Source organism: Bactrocera neohumeralis, unplaced genomic scaffold (assembly GCF_024586455.1).
Source record: "Bactrocera neohumeralis isolate Rockhampton unplaced genomic scaffold, APGP_CSIRO_Bneo_wtdbg2-racon-allhic-juicebox.fasta_v2 ctg1864, whole genome shotgun sequence".
Classification (NCBI taxonomy): domain Eukaryota; kingdom Metazoa; phylum Arthropoda; class Insecta; order Diptera; family Tephritidae; genus Bactrocera; species Bactrocera neohumeralis.
Window position 1 is genome coordinate 16981 of NW_026089872.1, and position 10542 is coordinate 27522.

The following is a 10542-nucleotide window of genomic DNA, read 5'->3' on the forward strand; positions in this document are numbered from 1 at the left end:
CTCGGTATCTATCCCATCCCGCACGTGTAGTGGTCGATCGTAACGTTGCGAGGTAGGAAGCCTGTTTTCTCTCCGCTGCGACACGGCACCCCTCGTCGTACCAGTTGTTCTTTTGCTCTTTCCGAAAACCAATGGTTTCGGTTGCAGCTGTACGTAAGGAGTTTGAAATCTCGTCCCACAGTTCCCTTATACCGAGTTGTTGACGAGTGCTCTCAGAGAGCAGGAGTGCAAGCCGAGTAGAAAATCGTTCAGCTGTCTGTTGTGATTGCAGCTTCCCGACGTCGAACTTTCCTTGTGTTTGGTGGCGTGCGTTTTTTGCTGCACAGAGGCGGGTGCGAATCTTAGCTGCAACAAGATAGTGGTCCGAGTCGATGTTAGGACCTCGGAGCGCACGCACATCTAAAACACTGGAGACGTGTCTTCCGTCTATCACAACATGATCGATCTGGTTGGTAGTTTTTCGATCCGGAGACAGCCAGGTAGCTTGATGAATCTTCTTATGCTGGAATCTAATACTACAGATAACCATATTTCGGGCCCCGGCGAAGTCAATCAGCCTCAACCCATTAGGGGATGTTTCGTCGTGGAGGCCGAATTTACCGACCGTAGTGCCAAAGACACCTTCTTTGCCCACCCTGGCGTTAAAGTCGCCAAGCACGATTTTGACATCGTGGCGGGGGCAGCCTTCATAAGTGCGGTCCAAACACTCATAAAAGGCATCTTTGGTCACATCGTCCTTCTCTTCCGTCGGGGCGTGGGCGCAGATCAGCGATATGTTGAAAAACCTCGCTTTGATGCGGATTGTGGCTAGACGTTCATTCACCGCAGTGAATGATAGTACTCGGCGACGGAGTCTCTCTCCCACCACGAATCCTACACCAAACTTGCGCTCCTTTATATGGCCACTGTAGTAAATGTCACAAGGACCTACTCATCTCTGTCCTTGTCCCGTCCATCGCATTTCTTGGACGGCGGTGATGTCAGCCTTTATTTTCACGAGGACATCAACCAGCTGGGCAGCGGCACCTTCCCAATTAAGGGACCGGACATTCCAGGTGCATGCCCTCAATTCGTAGTCCTTATTTTGTTTGCCATGGTCGTCATCAAAAGGGGGGTCTCTCATCCGAGGCTGGTTATAGCTCTTCACTGGGAGTGTTTTTTTACGTGGCGGGTCCCAAACCCAGCGCACAACCCTTGTAGGGAATGTTTTGCCTTCTCACTTTAGCTCGCCTTCGAACGGATGTTCTTAGGCTACCCAGAGGATACTTGGTCAAAGACCGGAAGTAGTGAGCTGCTTGAGCCATGTGTAAAAGAATCGTTCTGGCCATTCCCAAGTGAATGACGATCAGAGAACTTTCCTAACTTGCGTGAACTTCTACACATGACTCCATCCTCCAATAAAACATTCAAATTTCCAAATTTGGATATTAGAATTGATGCACAAGCCATCGTTCTACCGCAACTTACAAATTTGCTTCCAAACTATGAAGTAAATAAAATACACTGGGAAAAATTCTCACATCTCAAATTAGCCGATCACAATTACCCCCCCATCACAAATCGACATATTATTAGGCAGTGACTTGATACCTCAAATAATTCTTGAAGGTATTGAGAAAATCTCCAATAAATTGTTAACCCAAAATACAATCTTTGGGTGGATTATAAGTGATTATCAATTCTTTCACCACACAAGTGGAAAATATCTCAAACGAATTTTTAAACAATCAACTTAAAAAATTTTGGGAAATAGAAGAATTACCCCAAATCACCCAGCTTTCAGAAGAACACCAGGCATGTGAAGCCTATTACAAGTCCACAACAACAAGAAACGAATATGGTCGTTATGTGGTGCGACTACCATTCAAACCAACTTTCCCTGAAACCATAGCAATTTCTAAGCCTGGAAAAAAGCCTGATAAAGAAAAGTGAGCTTAAATCGGCATACGATAATGTGATGGACGAATATCTTGACCTCAATCATATGGAAGATGCTGTACCATATGAAAAAGTGTCTAAAGGTAGATATTTATCTTTTTATATGCCGCATCATGGGGTAATAAGACCTGATAAAATTACAACAAAAGTACGAGTGGTTTTCAATGCCTCAAAGTGTACGAGCTCAGGCTAATCACTTAATGATGTACTATACACAGCGCCAATATTACAACCTGATCTCATGTTGCTAATTTTAAATTGGCGCATGTTTAAATACGTTTTCAATGGGGATGTAGAAAAAATATACAGGAAAATTCTGGTACATGAAGATGACCAAGATTTCCAACGTATAGTCTTCCGCAAATCAAGTGATAGTCCAATCAGCGACTTTAAACTTAAAACCGTCACCTTTGGCATCAATTGTGCACCCTATTTGGCCATTAGAACATTACATGAAGTGGCACAAACAACAAATTTGCCTTTAGCATCTTCTGTGTTGCATACACAAACATACGTGGACGACATACTATCAGGTAGCCACAGTATCGCATTAGCATGCGAATCACTATCGCAAGTGATCAAAGCATTAAATTCTGCAGGTTTCCCCCTAAAGAAAATTACTTCAAATCACCCTGAAATTATAAAAGACATTAAGGAAGAAGACTTATTAGATACAGACTTCCTTAAATTTGAAAAGGCTAGTACAACCAAAACTCTAGGGATTCAATGGAATGCGATAGCAGATCAATTCTCATATACAATTGAGTCAATATCTCCAAATACTTTCCTCGGTGGCAAAACTTTTCGACCCCGCAGGATGGCTTTCGCCAATAATGATTCAAGCTAAAATCCTTATTCAAGAATTGTGGCAAGATGGCACTGAATGGGATGAACAGGTAAAACCTTTACGTTTAGAGAAATGGGTTCAATTTGCTAACAATTTACATACCATATCTGAAATTCGAATCCATCGATGGGTAAATTTCACCCCTCCCATGAACGCAGAATTACATGGTTTCTGTGATAACAAAATATCCTCTCACCTCTTGGTAGCCAAAGCCAAAGTTGCACCTTTGAAGACACTCAGTCTGCCACGGCTTGAACTGAATGGTGCTCTTCTGTTAGCAAAATTAATTTCAATAGTCCAAACCGATCTCAAATTAAACGATCATAAAATGTATCTTTGGTCAGACTCAGAGATAGTTTTAGCATGGTTAGAAAAACCACACTATACCTGGAAGACCTATGTATCTAACCGAATATCTCAAATCTTAGACTTAGTTGGCCCAGCAAAATGTCAACATGTTGCTAGTGCAGATAACCCAGCGGATCTTGGGACAAGAGGCTGCAAGCCACTGCACCTCACCAGCACTACACTCTGGCGGAACGGTCCCACGTGGCTAACAGAATCCCCAGAATTCTGGCCTAAATCTCCTGCTCGGAATATCATACCTCCGGAAAGTCGGAAAATAGAAAATTTTCATGTCACTCCAGAAGAGGATGATATTCTCCACAGATTTTCATCATTTCCTAGAGCACTAAGGGTAGTCGCTTATATGAACCAATTCATTCAAAGACTCAAACAAAAAATGAAAGGAGCACCAAATGATCTTTGCGTACAACTAACGCATTCCGACTGCAACATGCCAAGGTCAGTCTAATACGATATACACAAACTCGCTATTTCAGCAAAGAGATATCAAAGTTGCTTGAAAAGCGACCTCTCGAAAAGGGAAGCTCTCTTCTCGTCCTAAATCCATTATTGGACTCTAAGGGATTAATAAGGGCAAATGGAAGATTAGCGAACTCCAGACTTAGTTATAACGAACGACATCCCATTATTATTCCAGAGAAATCCCGTTTTACTTACCTATTTCTATCATATCTGCACCAGCTTACACTGCATGGTGAGCATCGCTTAATGCAACAAATGGTCCGTCAAGAATTTTATATACCGCGACTAAAGCCACAAATCAAAAGGACGATTTTCATATGTAAACCATGTACCATGTACAAACACAAAATGCGTACGCAGATCATGGCAGCTTTACCACCTGAACGCTGCAACTATGCTCTATCCTTTACCATCACTGGGGTTGATTTTGCTGGACCTTTCCAGATAAAGGCCTCCATGTTAAGATCTTCTTCATTTAGAAAAGGGTATGTGGCTGTCTTTGTATGTTTTACGACAAAGGCAGTACACCTCGAGCTTTGTTCAGATCTGACTATTGCGGCTTTTCTTGCAGCATTTGCACGCTTTGTCGGACGACGCGGATTTCCATCAAAAATAATGAGCGATAATGGGAAAAACTTTGTCGGAGCCCAAAGAGCAACAGAGAAGGAGTTTATAAACTTCATGAAAGAAGTCTCCCCTGAAATTGTTAATAAATATCAGAGGAGCTCCTCTTCTCGCCATACCTGAGACAGAAGAAGACTCACTCAGTTTAATAAATCGATGTAACAATTACGACAACATACCATGTCAAGTAAAGTACTTCCGTCATCTAGTAATATTAACTATTTCTGACATTTATTAATTTCTTTATTCTTTAAATTATTCAAATTATTTCTATTCTTTCTATCAAACACAAACGTTGTTTTGCCATATAAATTATTTTTAGGTAATTTCATTGAAGCACTCTGTGATATACGATATTTTTGGTTTTGTTGTCAGGTGCGAAAACGATCAAAACAGATGGTTTTCCGACACGGGAACATGCGACATACAGTTGTCCGTGTGAAAAACATGCATTTTCCAGATTCAGGCCACAAACACTCAATGATTGGCCTTGTGATTTATTAATTGTCATGGCGAATGCGAGACGAATTGCAAATTGGATTCGCTTAAACTCGAATGGCATATCGGTTGAGATCATTGGAATTCTCGGAATGAGAACTTCCTCACCTTTGAATTTTCCTTTTAGTAGTCTCGCGTGAATCACATTGGCCATGAGTTTTGTGACCGCTAAACGCGTTCCGTTGCATAATTTTGGTTGGTTGAGATTGCGGAGCATGATGACGACTGAACCAACCTTCAATTGTAAATTGTGCGGTGGCAAGCCAGGCACATCCAATGAATTCAAGAACTCAGTTGGGTAGTTGGTTGCTTCGTCTTCGTTTGTTACACAGTCGATAGATTTGAAGGAATGCAGTGTCCCAACGATTTGATTTTGAATTTTGAAGTTTAAGTGATCCACATCCTTGTTCTTTGCTGCTAAAATTACTCTTTCACTCAACCAATCGTAGTTTTTGTGGTTAGCAATGATGTTCGGAAACACTTTGTTGATGAGCTCCTCTTTCGTTGAGACGAAATTGCAAAAATTTGGCGGGAACGAAATGAATCCATTCGATGCGTCGACAGGAACATGACCATTACCGATAGTTAGCAGTTGATTGGAGAACAGTTCGGCAGATGGATCGTTTAGCAATGCAACTCGCATGTTTGTCGTGAGCTGAAGTTTCCACACATAACGCCACAATGGTGATGATTTGAGGCAAGCATTGATCTCATCGGCAGCGGTCGATCGTGGTATTACTGGTAGTGTTTGCCGGAAATCGCCTGAGAGTAAAATCAATGCACCCCAAAATGTCTTGCGTCATTACGCAGATCTTTCATAGTGCGATTCAGAGCTTCTAACGCGCGTTTATGCGACATTGTGCATTCGTCCCAGATAATGATTTTGCTTGCTATTAAAACTTTGGCCATTGCTGAATGTTTCGCTATGTTACATGTCGGTTCTTCAACCGCTTGCAGGTTTAATGGCAATTTTAATGCAGAATGAGCGGTTCGGCAACCTTCCAACATCGTTGCCGCTATTCCAGAAGAAGCAACTGCTACAGCAATTTCTGATCTTGCACGAACTGCAGCCAAAATCAATGATATGAGGAATGTCTTTCCAGTTCCACCAGGCGCATCAAGGAAAATCATGCCGACATTTCCATCATCAATTGCCTTCATCACCGTATCGTACACTTCTTTTTGTTGAGGATTCAACAATGGTATATTCGTTCGAACCAATTGGCTTAATGCATTTGTGTCGTATTCACGTTCACGCTGCAATTCTCGTTCGAAAGCGTCGTTTACTCCACGATCAGGCGACGTCATTCCTAACCTGGCTAACAAACTGCCGCACATGAGGTAACACATGTCTTCTATCAAAACCAAAGCCTGGTTGTGCATCTCTTCATTCATATCAAGATGGGGATTCTCTGAATGCAAATTGAGCTCCTGACATGCAACACGAAATGTTGGCAGCACTACACCATTGACAGTTCGAAGTGATTCAAATGATGTCGGGCCACGAACATTCACCAGCAATAGTCGTAAGTAAAAGCATTCATCATTTTTCGGATGAACTGTATAAATACGGCCAAGAGCTTCAGTAGAACGCACATCCGGATGACCAGGAACTACATTACCTTGCTTTCGACGTTGAAATTTCTTCGATGAAGCATTCCAAGTGTAATAACGCGGCATCTCTGAGTAAAGTAACGCACGTGCAAACGGATCACTTTGGCAAATCGAGAAGAAACTGGTCAATGTTGTCGCTGGTGGGTTTTGAGCACGTTGAGCGGCATTTGCTGGGGTGAAATAAACTCGTTGACCGTTCTCCAGATGCACTGCCAAATGTGTAACACTCGGATAGCGTTCATGAATGGGAAATGAGAATATACGCCAAATCGCCTCATTGCAGCATACGTATCGACCATTTTGATAGCGCGTGATTTCATCATTGGGGTCAGGAGCTTGAAGACCAAAAGCCGCCATGTCACTGCCCTTCGTGACATATTTGCAGATGTACTTGATGGACTTCACTGAATTGCAATACTCCACGTTACAATGCGCCCTGAATGTTTTGGAAAGAAGTGGCGAATACGGAACAACCCAAGAGTTGTCGACCACGAAATCATTTCCTTTCACTTTGACTGTGATTGTTCTACCGCCATCATCAGAAGATCGACGTCGATACAGTGGATAACCATCTTTGCCAGTGATGGTATCAACAGTCAAATTTTGTGGATAACGCTTGGAACACTTGCCGTCGACCATGCACGGTGATTGTGTGTTAATGGCGCCACACGGTCCATTAATCATGTTTGTAATTACGACATCATGCAGGTCTGGATCGGTTTCGGGATCAGGAATCTCGGCAAATATGATGTCATCAATTTGGTCTGGCTGTATTCTTTCGACTAACCAAATGAGAATGTGCGCATGCGGTAAGCCTCTTATTTGCCATTCAATGGAATACATCCAACATCGAGTATCCCCAAAGACACGATGCCCAACAATATAGTGCATGAGCGACCGGATTTTTTGCCTGAATACACGTGCGGTGATATCGTGCCGATCACTTGATGTTTGGCCAGGAAGCAGCAGTTGAACAATTTCTATCCACTTAGGATTGCACGCGAAGGTGATGAACAGGTCTGGACGGCCGTAATGACGTACATATGTCATTGCATCTTGCGTATATTCATGCATATGACGTGGACTGCGAACGAACGTCGCCGGTAAAGTAGTCAACCGACCAAAATCAGATGCATTTCCTTCGGTGCTAATTGCATCGCGTAAATGAATGTACTGCTCCGTACGTAGTTTGGTTTGATTTAAAGTGATAAAAAGGAGGCGCTCCGCTTCTATTTTGGCATACATATCGACGCAAAATTGCTGAAATAATCGGCGAAATCGAAGCAAATAGTTGTCAACATTTTGGCGAATCATCAAACGATATGCGTAAAAATTTATTCCGCTGACCTTCCTGGTAGTTTCCTCACCTAAAATGATATCAGTGACATTAGTGTCATATTGAAATGAAAATTATTATGATATCTATTCTTACCGGTCGATGGATTTATCATATTGATGTTGATATAATATCCATCGTCTCCTTGCCAAAACATCAGTGGGTATTGCAATGCATCGTATGAACGATGAGTTTCGGATATTCGTTGCAATTGCCCACAGTCCCGACGTGTGAGCACAATATCGCGTGATTCCCGGCTTTCGCCAACAATCACAACTGCAACCTCATCTATTGTTGGAGCGTTAAATTGGCGTTCGTGCGTTCCAGCAGGTCGTTTATCCGCTCTGATCACGACTTTATTGTCATCATTTGGCATGCGATCCAACGCAGTTTTGAATAACCGAACCAATGCATGATGTTCATGAAGCAGCTGCTGCAAATCGCGAAGAATTCCTCTTCTCATTTCCGTATTGATTGTTTGGCGCTGATCAAGTTGATGTTCCACGTTGCCCATGAAGTAAATTTGAAGGAATTTATGTTGTGCGTCTTCAAGTGGTAGCAATGATCCAATTCGATGGTGAATTTGGCCTTGGATCTGTAGAGTCAACTACGAAATTAGATTCAATATTTTTTGTGCATCAAAAGAAAATGATCGGTTAATTTATTACCTTGAATGTCGGATTGAATCCGCGTTCATGAATAATATCTGCTCCAAATGAAGTCATTTGAAAGCATCCGTTGTATTTCTGAGCGTTCGATAGAAAATGACGTGATTCTGGTGTTTCACCAGTAAGCAAAGAACGCAATGGCTCTGTTGGCAAGGGCAATGGTGGTAATTTAACCTTGCCACTGAGACAGCACAGTCCAGGTGTTTCTCCAGCGAACTTCAATGCACCGCAATGGTTGCACACAACCTCCATTGGGTGAATTTTAACGGAAGGATGCGAGCTGTAATCAATTCTGCAATCGTAATGAAACGCTACTCGATCCAAATCAACACTTGAAGCACTTCTTCTTATGCGTTGATTTAGATTATCACGTTGTTGAGTTGTTTCATTTGCCCGACGATTTCTCATTGTTAACTTAGCCGTTTCATTTTCCGCCTGTCTTTCTTCTTGTGTTTGTGATGCACGAAGTCGGGCCATACTAACACGGCGCTGTTCTCGTGCGATTTCTTGTTCATCTGTCGTCAATTGATAGGCAATATTCCGAACTCTATTTGCATTTCGCGTTCGATGCGAAAGATTAGATCTTTTGGCTCGTGGCATTCTGAATTACACTGAGAAATGAACACACAAAACATGTACTCAAATGTCATAACCTCACAAAATAAACATCTTTCTTGGCAACTTACCGTTTGAAAATAGAATTCCACACCAATATGATCAATCAGAATGAAATGAACAGCGAACTCGAATTGATTTTCAAATTATTCCACCTAAAAATTAATTGAACAACCCGAAATTAACGTTTGGGTTGATTATCGATGAGCACGCAATAACAAAGACCATAACCATTTACAATGAGCATTTCATCAAACTATGAAATCACTTTTCGCTTGCAATTTTCACAATAGCCGTGAACATAAAATTACCAATAAAACACGGCTAATATATCGTTTCAAAACAATGTATTAAATCAAATTGAATTACAATAACTAACGAAAGCCGATAAAAGCTTAAGAAAATGCCGATATTTATGTTACTAAACTCAAGTCACATATGTCATTGCATCTTGCGTGGGTTGCCAACTGTGCATATGCATGCAGCTGTCAAAAGTTGATGCACACAACGCCATCTACTGGCAATACAGCATTTAAAATCATGTTCGTTTTTATTTCCTTTTTAAAATCGTATTTGAAAATTTATTTTCTTCATAATTTTTTTTCGGAAAATTTTCCAGAATTTTCTTAAGTATTCTCCTTGTTTGGGCGGAGACCTGTCCGAATTGGTGGTAATCACCGAAATCGGTCCAGGCGTTCTCCAGTTATAAGGGTAGTAACTAACGTCACTTTCTTTTATATATATAGATATATAATAATTCCTTATTCCTAGGCGTACAAACACGGAAAGGACAACTCAGGAGCAGCTGCAACATTATATAATGTTTTGCAAGCAGCATCCTGAGTTGCAACTCCGCCCAACCCTCAAGGGCTGCAAAACTTTGGTCCTAACTCCGCCCAACCCTCAAGGGCTCGCGGGCAAATACTTTGGTCGGAGTTAGCAGATAATTTAAAGTTTTTGCCTTAAGAGGTTCAACTCTTTTCTCGGCCGCCAAGTGGAGGGAGGTAAGTTCATAATATGCTTGTGTATGTTTCACATTATTAAAATATGTTTCCATAGTCGTTAATGCATTGGAAACATCAGTTGCGGTCGCGAGCGCGCAAACTGAAGGCATGCGCAAGCCTGGTGGAGGCTCTCCGATAAATGGAATAACTGAGTTCGAGGAGCAAGCGATTACAACTTTTGGGGCAGCAGCGGTGGATGGATTTGTCGAACTACAGTAGATACCGCTTACGCGATTATACTTTAACAACAGCGCGCCAGTCGTTTCTCCTTTTCGTGGCGCCAATTGGATATTCCAAGGTAATATTTTAATTTAATATTTGTTTTCGTCCATTCGGACAACATGACCTAGCCAGCGTAGCTGCTGTCTCTTAATTCGCTGAACTATGTCAATGTCGCCGTATATCTCGTACAGCTCATCGTTCCATCGAATGCGGTATTCGCCGTGGCCAATGCGCAAAGGGCCATAAATCTTTCGCAGAACTTTTATCTGGAAAACTCGCAACATCGACTCATCAGATATTATCATCGTCCATGCCTCTGCACCATATAGCAGAACGGGAATTATGAGC

General features: G+C 42.0%; 2 protein-coding genes across 2 annotated transcripts; both read right to left on the reverse strand.

Moving 5' to 3' along the window:
• Positions 1-4843: 4843 nt before the first annotated feature.
• LOC126766608 (uncharacterized) lies at positions 4844-5378 on the reverse strand (the record flags this gene model as incomplete). Its single annotated transcript, XM_050484359.1, has 1 exon — positions 4844-5378. A coding segment is annotated over exon 1 (535 nt), but the record flags the coding sequence as incomplete, so codon positions are not given.
• Positions 5379-5509: 131 nt separating this feature from the next.
• On the reverse strand, positions 5510-9632 carry LOC126766609 (uncharacterized). Its single transcript, XM_050484361.1, has 4 exons — positions 9040-9632; positions 8354-8964; positions 7782-8280; positions 5510-7716 (listed from the first exon to the last, which is right to left on the reverse strand). Exons 2-4 carry the CDS (start codon positions 8951-8953, stop codon positions 5510-5512), a joined length of 3306 nt encoding a protein of 1101 aa, XP_050340318.1. The 5' UTR covers positions 8954-8964; positions 9040-9632.
• Between the last annotated feature and the right edge of the window lie 910 nt (positions 9633-10542).

Excerpts from the sequence above, each read along its gene's own strand:
- LOC126766609 (XM_050484361.1), bottom strand. The coding sequence starts at position 8,953 with ATGCCACGAGCCAAAAGATCTAATCTTTCGCATCGAACGCGAAATGCA. Across the intron at positions 8,281-8,353 it reads GATTCAATCCGACATTCAAG|ATCCAAGGCCAAATTCACCA; the intron begins GTAATAAATTAA and ends TTGACTCTACAG. Across the intron at positions 7,717-7,781 it reads TATGATAAATCCATCGACCG|GTGAGGAAACTACCAGGAAG; the intron begins GTAAGAATAGAT and ends ATATCATTTTAG.